The sequence below is a fragment of the Artemia sp. Qi Xiang Cuo genome, chromosome 14 (assembly GCF_049724085.1).
Source record: "Artemia sp. Qi Xiang Cuo chromosome 14, ASM4972408v1, whole genome shotgun sequence".
NCBI lineage: Eukaryota > Metazoa > Arthropoda > Branchiopoda > Anostraca > Artemiidae > Artemia > Artemia sp. Qi Xiang Cuo.
This window is the reverse complement of record NC_142807.1, coordinates 48,349,320-48,366,492: the sequence shown is the minus strand read 5'-3', so window position 1 is coordinate 48,366,492 and position 17,173 is coordinate 48,349,320. Positions and strand designations below refer to the sequence as shown.

At 35.4% G+C, this 17,173-nt stretch overlaps 1 protein-coding gene across 2 annotated transcripts in view; it reads right to left on the bottom strand.

The window, feature by feature from the left end:
* The window catches only part of Pka-R2 (cAMP-dependent protein kinase type II regulatory subunit), a 143,496-nt gene that overhangs the window by 103,642 nt on the left and 22,681 nt on the right, over positions 1-17,173 (bottom strand). For both annotated transcript variants that reach the window (XM_089100777.1, XM_089100778.1), the window contains exon 2: positions 12,122-12,351. In XM_089100777.1, coding sequence (XP_088956903.1) covers positions 12,122-12,344 — 223 coding nt within the window. In that variant the 5' untranslated portion in view covers positions 12,345-12,351. The remainder of the gene's footprint in view (positions 1-12,121; positions 12,352-17,173) is intronic.

Sequence of the window (17,173 nt, the reverse complement as noted above, 5' to 3'; positions counted from 1 at the left end):
TATGACCTCAGACAGAGCAATGGGTTCTATGGGTAAGGGATTAATACATCTTCTCTCAAATCAAAGCGAAGCGATTGTCTACGGATTGTTTTGTACACCCATTTGACTGACCGTGTTTCAAACGGTAAGCTGTGCAAAATATGGTTCTATCACACTTTCTAGGGCTGTGACAAGAGAAAGGTTGAGATGGTTAGGACACGTTTTGCTGATGAAGGATGACTGAGTGCCAATGATCGTCCTTTTCAGCCATCCTTCTTGGGCCGAAGGAAAAGCAGGTTATTCCCAAATAGGATGGGAAGAGGTCGCAAGAAAGGATTTCAAGGAAACCGGAACTTCTTGGGTGGGTTTAAAGAGGGAGACTACTGAAGATAATGAATATGATTTTTGAAAAAAAGGAAGCACCTTTTTAGGATGGAAAGGAAGCGATTTTAGGAAAACCCTAGTTAAACTACTGTATAAGAAAGGTAATAAGAGTGAGCGTCGTAATTATCGAGGCATTAGCCTGGATTCAGTAGGTAGTAAATTATTAAGTAATATGACACTTTTTACACTGAGAGATGTTGTAAACAAATTTATGAGAGAAGAATAGTTTATAGAATATAGGTTATAGTTTATCTATTTTGGGTTTATTTAGTATTAGTTTTATTTAAATAGTTGAGGTTTATGTAAATAGTTGAGTTAATAGGTAAGTAGTTACGTGGACTTTCGCGCAATCGCAAACCTTCATAGGTTTTCTCCAGCGCGAAAGTGTTGTTTAATTTATTTATTTGTTGGTGAATGTGGATTAATAAACTTATGAATTTATGTAGTCCAAATTTTCACTCTTAGGTTAATAATTGAGAAGGGCCTCAGTTGTCCAACAACTTTAGTCCTCAGTTTTATAGATTATGAGCAAGCGTTCGATTCTGTGGATAGAAGAGCTTTAACTAAGGTCTCATCCTTGTATGGTATTAATTTTAAAAAACAAAATTTTCCCGAGGGAAGTAAAGAGCGAAGTTAAAAGTTAAAACGAACAAAAATTAATATTTCACAGCCTATCTAACATATATTATTAAAAACTAGTGAAAAAAAATTAGCTGGTGATGTTTCTATATGTTTGTAGAATTACAGAAAACTAGCGCTTTACTGAAAACACAAAAGCCAAGTATAAAAAACAAGAATATTGATATAGGAGTCAAAAGTAAATACATAGCCTCCTCACAACAACAAACTAATCTATAACGCTTTTCATAGTCCTGCAGGAGCTGTGATATCAGTAACTTTCAGTATACAATTAAAATTATCTTAAAAACAGGCATAAAAATAATGGATTGATTTATTGGGTAACATCTTGGTCTCACCTAGTATTATTCGAAATGAAGAATATATTAACCATAATATGGACTCTGGAGATCCAGTTATTTCTCTCTATAAAACGGAGAATTTCAAGTTGTGGTACAAATTTTAAATAGAGTCTGTAGTCTTAATACTAATAAGATTCCTTCACTTCGAACTTGTCTACAAAATAAACATGTAATGTCTTTTTCAGATCCAAAATGACAGTCAATCATTGAACTGAACTCATTGTCCAGAAGTGATGCCAAATAAAAAAAAAATAATAATAATAAAGCAACAATCTAAAAATGCTTTACTTTTACACCGTTAAAAAGTGCCCTTAATTGTTTATTTTTCCGTACCAAAACTCTTAAATTGTTTTGTGTTTTCAGTAAAGCGCTAGTTTTCTGTAATCCTACAAACATAGGGAAATATCATCAGTTAATTTATTTGCACTAGTTTTATTGATATACGTTAGATAGGCTGTGAAGTAATAATTTTTGTTTGTTTTAAGTTTCAACTTCACTCTTTACTTCCCTCGGGAAAACTTTGTTTTTGTTTTTAAATTAATCTCTGCTCGTTTTTGATTAAAATTTAATTTAGAAACAACACTGCTATGACCTTTTCTATTTATTTTCTATCTATTTTCTATTTATAATTTCTGTTCACTTTAAGTTTTAATGGTGGTCCTTAGTTTCAGTTGAAAACTTATTTTTTTTTACATAGCCTCCAATCTCCAATGTAATTATTTTTTTAAAATCATCTCCAATCTAGGGAAAAATAGTGTCGTGTCTTTTTTTATTTGTTTTTCTTTTAAAGAAGAAATATAACTTTATTCTTTTTTTTAAAAAATTAAATTTAGTAGCACTTAAGGAAGTAGCTCCAGGCGAATAGCTTCGACACAAAAGGTTAACTAAGCGGGCAGGTTTACATATCGACATGATTGTTGAAAATTTTCCTAGCTCAATAGAAATGGGCCTTAAGGCCTACAGAGCTGTTTGACCTGTCCCTAAATAGAAAAGCCATTCATTACTTACAAATGAATGGAAGTTTCAAAAAAGATCATTTCTAGTGTAGGTAAGATAAATGGTATTATTAACTATGCTTGTTTTCATTTCAAAAATTTTGGGAAGAATTACCTGAATTCTCCTACAGAACTGTTTTCATTCGTTTTTTCCTCTTTGGATGCAGAATTTTGCAGCAGAATTGCCAAGAAAATAATTTGAATAAGTAAGTATAACAATAAGTAATCCTTCTTTTAATATACAACTTTGAGTGGTTCCAGAACCACATGCTTACGCTTCTCCAACCACTAAATGGTAAGGGGTTGTGGCCAGGAGCGTAATTTCCTATGGGACAGAGGGAGCAACTGCCTGTCCCAGACCACAGTTTTCCCCCAGACCCCAGTATCCCCCAGGTGAAATTTAGTTTCTCCAAAAATGTTGTCAAAACTAAGATAAGCCTGCATAATTCAAGCATCCACTAAAACAGGTCAGCTTTCTTTAGTATACCGTTACCTTTTTTATTACTATATGGCTCGTTTTAAGTTTTCTCTGTCATTTTCACTTGATTTGGGAAAATTGGCTCCAGATCCCCCCCCCACACACACACACATGATTTTCACAAAATTACGCCATACGTTGGGGTATGGATTTAGTGATCTACTAAGAATGTCGTTGCAAACCATGAAAACCTGTCGGAAAACAGTTGAACTTTATTTAACTTTTTCAAGAAAGTCCACAAAGTTCAATCAATAGCAGAAGACTTGAGGAAAATTTCAAACAAATCACACACAAATGAGTGTCTACATATACAGTAGTGTATACCTGTTTAAATATTTTGCTTGGTAAAAGATAAAATATTTTTATTTAGTAGTAAAAGGAAACAATGCTTAAAAAGAGGGTTTTCACAGCTCAATGTCTGATTATTTCAGTTACTTTCTATGAAAAATTGCTGTAAAGGCAAAAAGGCAAAATCTTTGTGTGAGTGGGACAAACTTTATGGTTCGCACTGTCATGACAAACTTTATTAACTTTATTGACGCCGTGGGAGCCCCGCATAAGTCTCTAAGGCTAGGAATAAGTCAAGTGAAGTGAAGATGAAAAGGTGACGTTGGGTAACGAAAAGATTGATCCGGTGGACAGCTTCATTTACCTTGGTATTATTATTTGTAAAGACGGTGGGAGCAGTGAAGATATTAAAAGTAGAATAGACAAGGCTCTTAGATTAAGTAGAATAGACAGTTGAAAAAAGTTTGGAAGAATAGGAAGATAAGAACGGATGAAGATTTGCTAGTGTTTTCCAGAGAAATTGCCTACGGATTGTTCTGGGTACCCGGCTAACTGACCACAATTCAAACAGTAGGCTGTACGAAACCTGTAGTTCAATCCCGCTTTCTAGGGTTATAGTGAAAGGTTGAGAGGGCTAGGGCACGTTCTGTGGATGAAGGATAACAGATTACAAAAAAAATGTCCTTTTCGGCTTACTGTCTAGGGCTAAGCGGAAAGCAGATCGTCTGCGGTTGAGGTGGGAGGATGTCACAAAGAAAGATTTAAAGGAAGTGGGAACTTCCTGGGAGGGTGTAAAGAGGGAGGATTTGAATATATTGGGATGGATGAGGAGCGTGCGTATCTATGTTGGCCTTTAGCGGCTTGGTACTGCGGTGAGTTGTTAGTAGTAGTAGTAGTCATTTGTGTGGTATTTGGGGCTGAATTGTGCATAAAGAAGTACCATTAAAAGACAAAATAGATTCGGAAGTGCGCTACAGCTTTCCCAATTGCAGATAAGCCTCTGTTGTACACTTTTACAGACGTCTCTCGGTTAAATCCTGGCTTAATTATGTATAAATCAAAGCATTTTTTTCTAAAGAAACTCCTTTTCAGGTATCTAATTGCTTGTACTTATAACAGGACCAGACGCTTTCTGCCGAAATTTCGACATTATGTGGGATTTTGTTTAACCTTAGGCTCGTCCAGACTCAAGGATAATTTTTAAGTATCGGGTCTTCCTTAGACCCTTGATTTCCCCTGTTGTTCTTGTTGCGCTTCTGTGCTAGTAATTTTCCTCTTCTTTCGACCCCCCCCTAAAAAGAATTTAAATCTTTTTTGTGAATTGATCGTTTGACACCTAGTGATGGTTATTACTCAGTTGAACTTTTAAAACTATATAAGCAATAACATAGCAAACTTCTATGGGGACCTTTCCCATCAAAGCCATCTACTGATTTCTCTGAGTAAAATTCAGCAGTTGTATTAAACCAAGGGTTTAGGGTGAGTAGAAGAATAGTGGGAGGTTGGGAACTAACTTCCCATCTCGCATAGGGAAATAAAATGAAAAAATCAAGTTGCAGTTAACATGCATACAATCTTTTTGTGAAAGTTTCCTAGATTTTTATAGATTTTCCTACTATTGAAGTCATAACGCAACGTTTCCTGCTTCCTGCCTGGCATTTTTGATGCAATTTCCTGGCAATCGAGCTACTGCTCAATTTTTCATTGTTTAAATTTTTAAAGTCCTCTAATCCATGTCGGAAAACCTCAATGACATCACTTCTTTTTTATTTGAAAAAAAAATTTCGTCGACGAGTCGCTAGCTTATTATTTGTTCTATGTGACATTTTGGATTCAAATCCAACTTTAAGTTAACAAGGACTGTCCACAGGAGAGGGTTATGAGATTACTTCTTCGTTCACCTTAAAATATATTCCTGCTTACTAGCCTGATAAAACGTAGCCTTTGTTATAAAAAAAGAGAAAAGACAAGAAGAAGCAATTTCGTAAGTAATAACTGATGGGAAATACTGCTCCCCACAAAATATACCTCCAAACACAGGCAGCTATGAAGCTATTTATTTCAAAAGCCTCGTGATCTGGGAGGGTGTTACTTCAAAACAAACGCAAAAAGGATTGTTGAACATGTGAAAAATACAAAAAAGGGACATTTGCAAGAACAGCAATTATTCGTGAAGGAGGATAACAGACCAAAAGCCTCCGCCATAAAAAAGTGCCAACTCAAATAAAATCTAGTCACGTACAATTCAACCTAAAACATATAAACCAACGGAAAAATAAATCCTATGAAATTGAATAATCAACTTTTTGTCAATATTGAAAACAACTGATACTGAACACAGGGCTTAATATTGGTGGGAACCAGATGATGACCTGTCCCATTCGAAACTAAAAGACATTTTGTTACTTACGATGGCCACTTTGACCTATCGACTACAGTCTTTCTGACTATCATTCTTTTTACCATCCACACCCACTTCTCCAGAATTCTCCCCTTGGTTCCAGATCTTTCTTGAATTCATGGCAAATATCCTTCTTCTGTCTTCCCAAATTTCATTTAAAAGAGGATGCTGCTTCACAGATCGGGACATCAGAAAATATTGTCCCTCTGGAACGAAGTGTGACCAAGGAGCTTGATGCAATATATTTCGATATGAAGCAATATTTCTTCTGATTTGCCACAACAAGGCTTTATTGTCCCGTTTGGATTAATTGTATGAAAATTTATCGAAAACCCACATTAATTCATAAAACACTTGATATTTCGAGGCGGGTAGAGGCCAAAGGCCGCATCCCTGTACACATGGTTTTTAAGATCTACAACCCAGTATTTTAGCTAAGCATGCACGTACTTAACTGGAAAATACTTCGATAAACCGCATCTCAGAGGAGGGGGAGGAGCTTGTCAAAACCAATAAAAGCAAATTATATGAACATTATATGACAGTATTATTAAAGAAAACACACTCATAATGAGGTATTTTGGGTGGTAAGAAAGGAGACTAGTGGTTTATTTTTTTGTTATCTTCCGTAACACGGAACACAGTGCACCCAATTTGAATTTCACGGCTCTTAGTCAAGTTACCCGTCCACAGGGATGCCACCCCTAGTGATCTATCACTATTTCTAGTGATTTTTTATGTTGCCTAAGAAAAATCACTAAATCAGCATATAGAGTATATAGACCTCTAGATTATTGAAGAAAATCACTAAATCAACCAAAAAATCATTAAAATTTAGTGATTTTTTTTACCGGGTGGTAACCCTGCTCGTCCAGCCTTGCAAGCTACAAGAAAGAAGAAGAAAAAATAAGTTTTTTCTAATGAACGTAAATAGCAAGATGAAAACGATCAGAGATTTAGCTTTTAGCAGATATCAAAGTTTGGTATAACAATTTTTCAAACCGGAAATCATGTAGACTCTGTTGATGTAGACTCGGTGATGTTTAACACCCCCCCCCCCTCCAAAAAAAATGCCCTCCTTCACGAAAAATACCCCTCCCCATAGAAATATCCTCTGGACAATTCAATCCTGGCGAATATTTACCCCGGACAATTACCCTTAACATTCCCACGCGTAAAATTCAATCGGCAAAGAGAAAGCAAGACATATAACGAAATTTCGCTAACACCCCCCCCCCATTCACTATATTCGTTTATGTTATTTTACTGTGTTCATGGCCGTATATTTGGCTTTAAAATACACTTATTTGTCTATCTATCTAATAGGCAGAATAATTGTACCAAACACATTTTGCAAGCAGAACCGTTATACATACCCCCCCCTTCTCTACTGTGCAAATCTATAGCGTAAATTTATTTCTAAAACAACGAAGAAACTAACAAAAAAAACCGGCGTGTTCTCGAATTTTACACACCGTAAGCTTGAGTGAGTGGCGCATAATACACAAGTACCAAAATTCCATCGGAATTTTGGAAAATTAAAACAATAAAACTCAAATAAAATTCTCAAACTTGTAAAGCCTTATTTTCCAAGGGGGGTATTTTTTTGGGAGGGGGGGGTATTTTCCGCGGGGGGGGGGGGGGTATTTTACGAGGGGTATTTTCCGCGGGGGGTATTGTCCGGGGGGGGGGGTATTCGCCGGGGGGGGGGGGTAAACGCCGGCCACCCTTTTTTGGAAACCCTAAGCGAAATTCTTTTTAATTAATTTGTAGCTTAGCATTTCTACTTCTCTTATATACATATATCACACAAGTGAAATTTTATACGTAAGATTAGACTTGTTTCCTACACATCCCAGGGGGCTCAGGAATTTCTGGGCATTCTTTTCAAATTATAAAATAATAATTTTGTTTTATTATTATAGCCCTTCCGGGCAAATTCTTGTGTGTGTGTGCCTGCACTAGTCAATTTTCCTTTCTTTTTTTTTTTGGGGGGGGGGTAAGTTAAATTAGCATAATTTACAATGAAAGTGATAGGAAGACCAAGTAAGGTGACGAACAGCTTTTATTACATCGCAGTAAAACATCCAAAACAAAGGTAGGTGTTTTCTGTATATTACAGAGAATGCGACAGTGTCGTCAATTTTGTGGGAGAAGGGTGCCTGAACCTCTCCCTATATTTTTCTCCCTGTTATGTTTTGAAAAGCAACCTTTTAGGGTTTTTCAGTGAAAAAAAGCCTTTTTTTATATTTTCCTTGGAAAAATTGAAAAAAAACGACAAATATACCCCCTAGATCTAAAAAAATACACCTTGAACCCTCCCATAAATCTTCGCGAATTGATGCCACTGGAATAAAACCCAGATATTTCTAATAACTTCCTTTATCCTTTTAAATGTGTCACTCCCTTTCCTGCAATTAAATGGAGGATAAGCAATTCACTAAAGCTTTGAAAAAAATAAACAATAGTAAAAAATTAAATACAGCGTGCATCTTGAAAAGTTGCTCACGCCCATCCAATTAATACCATTTCTGGTGCATGTTCATACACCCAACCCCATGAGTCGGCCAATAACTTAAGATAATGGTCGGGTTTTTGGACATGAGATTTGCGGCTGATAAGTGCCTAGCTGAGTGATGGAATCTTTTCGTAAAAAAAGTAGGAAAAAACTTATCACGATATTGTATGCTAATGACAAGCTACACAATCTAAGTTGCCAAAAACAGAACCTTAACTACAGATTAAAAAAAACAATAATAATAAGAGCGGAAAACCACATATTGCATTGTGTTAAATTGTGATCTGCTTGCATTCTCAGTTTGAAACATAAATTTTTAATGGCCAGTTAGCCTTGTAATTTTAGACTTTATTTATGTTATAGGTATTTTATTAAGCTATTTTACTACTGGCAATGGCCTCATTTCCTACAACCAAAAAAAGAACAACAAATGTTTTAACACTCTATCCATGTTTTGTGATTTCACTGTCAATCGCTACACTGCCCGTGGCGCTAGTTTTACAGGTTGTTCCTTTTAAAATTCAACTGATTACATTTGGGGGTACTCTTCTATTAAACGGACTATTTTATCTACGGCAATGCATACCAGTCATAAAACAGACTGAGACGCGTGATGAAAACAGGTTTACAATGCCTTCTGGGATATAAACAAAGGCAAGAACTGTATTTAAATTGTTGTTTTGGGGGGTTTAGGGGGAAGGTACCTAGGTTAGGTTACGTATTTAATATATGGTATGCTTTGCCCCCCCCCAATGTGCACATATATAGCCCAAATTTGTTTCTTAACTATTATATATTCATCTTATTTTATTTCATTAGCATTAACCAAAATAGCACTATATAAAAGAGTCCGTTTAATAGAAGAGTACCCATTTGGGTTTACGGCCTCTGTATGGATTAATTCCCATAGCATTCCCATCACACGCCACTTTTATAGTTAGTTCATGCGACCAAAGACAAACAATACTTTCGACGGAAAGTTCTTTAGTATTTGTTTGTCATACAGCATAAATCTAATTTGGCAAATTTAACAATTGTAGATGATATTGAATAAGTAAGGTACAGCAACTAATCAAAACTAATCTACTAATGAGACTGATATCATTTAGGGTCTACTCTATAACGCTCGAGAATACCTGATTCAACTCGAGAAGGCCACTCGTTTGGGACCTTCATAACACTTGTAATTTTTTTTTTAAACACATCAAAATTTGTTTAAATTTAATTTTGTTACGTTTTTATGAGTCGGACATTCCGAGGGGGGGGGGAGAAACCCCCTAACCCCCTAGATGCGGCCCTGCCTCTCTCTTCCTCTCTTTTCCTCCCTCGCTCTTTTTTTGTTTACTTTATGAGCGAGGTTTATGACTTACTGTTTGAAATCAGTGCATATATACATATAATCATATATAAATATAATCAGTACATATATCAAATATAATCAGTGCATTATATTTGTTCGATGATTTTCTTCTTTCTTTTTGTCGAAAATACAACTTACCTTCTACTTGTAGTGCTAGTATTTCATAATTTACGTAAGTGTCCCAAAGACGAGAAAGACTAGCAAGTCTATTTCGTTTTGACGGGTGGTTTTTACAATAAAAAAAAAAATCGACATTACTTTTCGTAGACGATTGAAAGCTTAGTTCCGCATTCAAGCACTTGAATAAGGTCTTGACCTTGCTCACCTTTCAGTATAACCCAACAATCAGCCAAATTGAAACGTTCAAGTTCATGCAAAGTTATCATTAATAAATATAAGCCATTGTAGAATTACAAGCAAAAGGACTTCTAATCTAATGAAATATTCCCAAGTGATCACCTCACATCAGGGATCCTCAGCGGAATACACACTCAGGGTTGCCACCCGGTGAAAAAAAATCAGTAGATTTTAGTGATTTTCTGGTTAATTTAGTAATTTTATTCAATAATCTAGTGATTTATGTGCAAATTCAGTGATTTGTTTGTTTAGGCAATAAACAAAATCACTAGAAATAGTGATAAATCATTAGGGGTGGCAACCCTGTACACACTTGCCTATATGGGTTTCGGTGCATTAAATTCATTGACAGAAGACAGTGTACTGATAAAGTGTAAAGTTACCCAAAGGATCTTTAAAACATTATAAAGCTCATTCGATAGCCCACATACCAATTAAACACACTCTTTGAAGCATACAAATGAGCGATGTTAATATAAATGATCATACAATTAAGCGAATTCTAAATTTGAGACTTGGAGATTTTAGGTGCCTCAACTCAGTTTGGTGTACCTGTAAAGGAGCTGTAGCTAATACAAAATCATGGTTGCAGCATCAGCTGCAACCTAATAAAGGGCGAACTACACTCCAAACTAACTTATACTTTAAAAATGTGCTTAAAAAAAACTGTCCAGTTAGAAAAAAAATTTCATTTAAAAGGATGATTCGGGAATGATAAATACTACATAGATTCAATTCCATAGTAAGAGTTCCTCATACTAAACTCAAGTTTTTGGTTAAAACGGAAGTTTTTATGCATAGCGTAGCATTAACCATAGCTTAGCGCACATTTACCACTTGATTACTGAATGGTTAGGAAATTACTTGTAGTTGTCTATACCGAAGCTTTTGATCTGGTCCGCCAATATTCAGCGGCAAGAGACCTAAACTGAGTGGTAAAAGCATATTCTGCTTTTGGTCATTGACTTTCTGCAAAGTCACAGAGTGCGAGCACCCCCTCTTGTGGAGCGACGTCAATTCTCAATTAGCTGTGATGACATCATACGGCCCACCAAAAAGGTACGAAGCTAGCATTCATCTTGTACTTTGACTACGTTCTCTTGGAATCTGAAGAGAGATTAAAACGCGTATGACGTTTCCGGATTCTGAGAAATACCGCAGAACATGGAGTACATCCCCAATACAGCAATGAAGTCAAGCAAAACTTTCTTCAACACGGTTGCAGGAATGGTCTTCAAATCAACTAAAAAAAAACAGACAAACAAAATTATGAGGTTCAATTCGTTGAAGCGAGACCTCATATGCCCTGATCCGTGGTACCTAACTGTCGCTGTTTCTGCAATCCTGGGTGTCACTTTTAGTGCTGACTGCTCGTTTACCGGACATGTTCCTGATATGGTTATAAAGGGTTATTGTCCAGTGCGCTCACTTATTAGTTAACAATCGTTGGATTTCTCCCAATCTCTTCTTCAAACAGTTGAAAACTGTTTACATCACGCATATGCGCCCCATCCTTGAGAATACGTACCGTCTGCGGGGCCAAAAAGTGCATGCTACGACGACTTGAATTTAAAGAATTTAAGGCATTTAAAAAAAAGGCGATCAAGGTTACACTAAACCAGTTAAAATTAGACCCTAGTTTAAGGGAGGTAGGAAGTAAACCCTATATTTAAAATGCCTTATTTTAACAAAAAAATCATTGAAACTTCTTTAATTTCATCACTTACGTTTGACTCTTTCATCAAGGTTTACTGTGTGTGCATAAAAAAAATAAAAATAAAAAAGGGTAGAAAATGGTAAAGAAAAAATTATTTTTGACGGAAGGAAATAGCAAAGTTGAAAGTTAAAACGAACCAAATTTTTTGCATTGGCTCAAAGAAAGTGACTTGTGACATTTTCAATGCTTATAAAACTTCTTGCTTTATCGCTTTACTGAAAACTGAGCTTACTTCGATTTTTTAGAAAATTTTATTGTATACTAGACGTCATCATCATCATGACCGATGAAAAACTATTATGAGCCTTATAAATTAGTCTTATATTTTCTGCAGGCTGCTTATGCAATTTTCTTCTCCTAAGATAAAATCCTGTTTGTTTGTCGCTTTTTTTCGGGGGGAGGGGAGGGGAGTTTTGTGTTTCGAATGAGCCAGAAATTACAAGAATTCTATAAATGTCGAAAAATATCATAAATCTGTTTATTTGAGCAATATTTGTAGATATATCTTGAATATTGCAATAAACTTCGGTCGCTTTAAGTTTCAACCTCGCTCTTCGTCCCATAAGAAAAACTTTTTTTTTGTTAAATTAATAACGTTAAGCAATAGTCAATACCGACCTTGCAAAAAACGAAAAAAAAAACAAAACAAACAAACATGCTATACCTGGCATTGGCTCATCACTTTCATCAGTCAGCATAGAATCATCAGAATCAGACATGGCTCTGCGACTCAATCTTCGACTTGACTGCTGATCTCTTAACCGAGTGAAATAGTCTGCAGCATAGTCAACGAGATTTGATGGCTTTTCAAGTAAACAGCTCACTGTGAATTCTACAAGCAGCTCCTGTAAGTCTGATGGTATGTCATATTTCTGACTTTGAGTCATTTTGACTCTGAAAAGAAGAAGAAAACAAGCTTATAAAAGGAGCAGAAGGAGAGAAATGAAGGAGCAGAAGGAGTACAATTTTCGAAAACAAGGGTTATATTGGGATGTAATCAGACGAAGAAAACTTCGGAGGGAAGAGGTCAAGGAGTAAAAGGCACTTTAGGCCACTTGGATCTTTTCCGTTGTATCTATACCACTATTTGCTCGTGGATTAAGTTGCTTCAATTTACGAGGTTTATGGTTGAAACAAAAGAGTGATGGATGACAAGATGCATAGTAAATATGTAATTTGGGCTATACAATTGTACATTACGGGAGAAAGTGGGATGTAAATTAAAGGAAAACGCTTTTAGGAATGATACAAGTAATCCTAAAATCCTAAGATTCTTACTTATAGCCTATCACTCCAAAAAGCGCTTCACTTTACTTTGCCCCCGACAGTGCCATTTTTGCCCTCTCTTGCACCCATGATGAAATTTTGATCAGCACCCCCTTCCTTGTCCTCCCCAAAATTTGCAAACCAAATTTTAGCAAAATTTTCATTTATTAAAAAAAAAATTCCCAATTGCGCCCTCTACTTTATTTTAATACAAATAAAACTTCAAAATTACAAAATGATTATAACCATTAGATTATTCATTTGAAATGTTGCGCCCCTAAAACTTCTGCGCCCGGGGCAGGTGGCCCCTCTGCCTCCCCTGAAACCACCTCTAACCCCTCACCGCCCCCTAATGTGCAAATATATAGCCCAAATTATATATTTCCCATAGATTTTACAATACGTCCCTCTTTTGTTTCAACTTAATATCCGTAAACGACTAAAGAATACATTTTTAATAATAGTATAGGTATAACGGAAAGGTCAAGCCACCTAACTTTACAAGGCTGGAATAGAAAAAATCTTTATCCGTCTGTCAGTTGTCATGTTGACTGACATCCCCGTAAAAGTAATCTCCAAAAACCCAGAGCTATTTTGAGGTATGTGCACCACCCATATTTATCATTCTCAATCCCCCTCCTCCCATTCACAATGATATTTTACTAACATCAAGATTTAGCTAGCGCTAATTTAAGCCAATCACAATTTTTCATGTATTTTTTTTTAGCTAATTCTATGAAAAATCTGATTGGCTCAAACTAATTTCACCTAAATCTCGGTGTTCCGTAAAATCCATACAATTTTTAGTCAATGGGCCTTAAAGCGCCGACGGGTGACAAGCTAGGTACAGCTGTTCATTCTTCCTTTTAATTATTAATTATAAACTATGATAATTATATATTACAATTATTAGTTATAATTGCATTATCTTCCTTCTAATTTAGGACCTTCAAATCGAGTTTCGTGGATTTTATCAGCATTTTTGCAATTCACTTTTTCCTTTTTTTTGCTTATTTTTCAATCTTATTTATGTAGATCATAAATCGGGCACTATAAAGTTAATAGAACCTCCAAAAGAAAAGGAATAAAAAAAAAGAAATAATATCATAAAAGGGGCTTATAATTCGGTGTATTCCCAGACTATAAATACCGTACCAAAAATAGAACCGTATTAACTTTTCGCTCATGATAGTAGCAATTTAACTTACAGATAAAGTAGATAAAGTTGCATTAAACTAATAACGGCATTACATTAATAATCAGAAGTGTCATATCGCTTGCAAGAATATTCTTAACATAATGACACTATAACAACAATGAATTTTTACTCGAAGCCCTAATAATAGTAATTATTATAATTTAGTTATATATTATGTTATTGTAGTTCCGCTATTAATATAAATAATAGTCAATGTGCACCGCATATAATAATCCAAGACATATACAGAGACTGTAGAGATAAAGGACTGTAATTGTCTTATGAAGTTCCCAGACGTTTTAATGTTGCTAGGAGAAATCGATGCTAAGCCATATAGAAGTTGGTCATCTCTACCCAGCCAAAAAATAGTCCCAGGATTAACGAAATTTTGCTGCATCTGCATAAACCTTGGTATAGGGCCCCGCCAGAAGAATCACAGATACCGCACCTATGTCCTGATTCCTTTATTCAGCAAGTTTAAGTATTTTTCCTGAATACCGATAGACGATTATATCGACGGTGTGACATCGACATGTATTGCTGGGTTTCTTATTTTGACGAAAAGTTATTCTCAGAAAAATGGGATCTAATTTGTTACGATTTTCGGTTCCTATTAAAAATGTAACAGCAGATGTCACATCATTTTTAGCTAGATACAATCCTCGGCTCGTTTGATTACCTCAAAAAAGAGCCATCTTAGCAAAAAAAAGGTATAGGGGGGCAATTAAAAATAATGGGGTTAAAATAAAGCTTACAGAAAAATAAAAGATCTTTTCTCCAGGTAAGAAATAGTCTTTTCTGTGGAACAATATCCATGAGAAAGAAAGAGAGAGAGAGCTTTCGAATCGATAGAGAGGTAATCGATTTTAGCCCTTAGAAGGTAACTATTATCTTTGTCGTTCCTAAAAGGACTTTCACAGCGTATTACTAGGGAATTCTCGTATCCATTTAACGGTAGAAGAACTTTGAATAAAAAGAGGATGTAATGAGTACGCTGTGGATGGATCAGAACGGAATATATTTTATGCACAAGGTCTTTTAAAAAATTCCCAGACTTCTCTAAAAAGAAACTCTCTGAAAAATTGGGAAACTATGTGCTTAATTTAATTCAAAGTAATTCGTTTTCTATCCTTCGTACGTTTCCCAAAGTTTCTTACACTAGGAGAGCCCCTGTGGAGCAAATTTTTGGGTATGGTGTTTAGGTGTTCTGTCACTTCTCATTTTATGAGCAGTGGCTCAACTCTTCACACTGTTAGTAGCAGCGTTAACTTTGGGTATACTAACTTGGAATTCAGACGAGTCTGGGTTAAAACTATCTACAATTTCCATATTTCTAAAAGCAATAGCTGGTTCTAGAATAAGTGTTTTGAAGTCACTTTTCAATTATTGTTGAACTTTGAACTCACTGATCATTCGCTGGGCAATCTAGGACTGTTGCTTAGTGCCAAACGCCTTCGCAGATGGTCGTCATACCTGTTTGACTTCAGAAAGGCCTGAACGACTCGTTACGTTGAATCGGCGCGGGGCTGCCGCCGCACGCGCATCCCCTCTGAGGTAAAAAGAGTGCATTCTTCACGAAGAGTGTGCAAGTTGGCAATCCTATTCCTTGGGTTAAATACACTTCTGACGATGTTGCCAACAACTGAAGTTTAAAGTGAATGAAAACTGACACCGAAGAAGAGTTATTTTCACTCTTTTCCATCCCCTCTGAGGTAAAAAAGAGAACATTTCACACGAAAAGTGGGCAAGTTGGCAACCCTGAAACTATTCCCAGATGGGTGTTGACTAGTTTTGCGAGTTTGGAGAAGGAAAGACCGAATACAGTATGGCAGGAAATTTTGTTGAAGTTCTTTGTTCGTGGAAGCAACTCATAGCAAAAAAAAAAAAAAAAAAAAAAATCTCCGAAAGAGTTACACAACACATTTTTTAGTGACATATTTTTTTTTATCTAAATGTAGTAAAAATATAGACTTAAAATGTACTTTCCAACAACTTGACGCTTTGGAGGACCTAAACTGGATTAAAACTACTTCTTCATTAAAGAATAGTTTCCCTTTTCTGAGATAGAATTTTCCACCCAACCCTAAGATACAAATTGAATATATATATATATATATATATATATATATATATATATATATATATATATATATATATATATATATATGTATATATATATATATATATATATATATATATATATATATATATGTATATATATATATATATATATATATATATATATTGTATTGTTTTAAATAAAAACCGTTCTGTTGACTTAGAGATTGCCGATGGGCATAACTTAAATTCTTCTGCATACTCAGAAATAGAACAATATCACATGTTCACTCAAAAGCTTCGTATATAACTTCCTATCTAGAAAGTTCTAAAGGCACGCATAATACTGATTGACTTCTCAAGACTTTTTAAAATGATACTCTTCCCGAATATGCATTAAATAGCCATGGCAACAAACATCCTTAAAAATGTTTATTTAGGGAGAGGCAAAGGGCAAAGAATTTTACACGGACAAATAGGACTTATAAAACTCCTTTTCTACCCATTCTCCACGGGAAAAATAATCTTTTGTTACATATTTTCAAGGGTATGTCTAGAGTGGTGGGTACCTGGTTTGACCCCCCCCCCGAAAAAAAAATGTGCTCGACTCGTAAAAACGTAACAAAATGCATAAAAGCAAATTATTGATGCATTCTTAAAGCTTTTTTTGTACTCCCCCTCCCGAACCAAAATAAAAAATCCTGGATACGTCCTTGCATATTTTACTAAAAGAAAAAGGAAATATTGGTCAGCTATTAATCTAAGCTTTGTAAAAATATAATACTTTTGTCAATTATATTTTACGAATTCCGTTAATCCTCAATAATAAGCATACGCGGATCTCGTCTAGAGGACAATCTTGACCTCAACAACCTGTTTTTAAGACTTGAAATGGTCTGGTTATTGGTTGTGTGGTTCTATCCCGCTTTATAGGGCAATTAAATAAAAAAAAAACAAGTTTTTTCAAGTGAAAGTAAGGAGTAACATTAAAACTTAAAACGAACAGAAATTATTACGTATATGAGGGGTTTTGCCCCCTCGTCAATACCTCTCTCTTTACGGTAAAGTTTGAATTTTGTTCCAATTCCATAAGAATAACCCCTGAATCAAAAAGGGCTTAATTAGAATAAACAGCTGTTTTGAAATACTAAAAAAACTAGCGTAAAGAGCGAGGTATTGACGAGGGGCGAACCC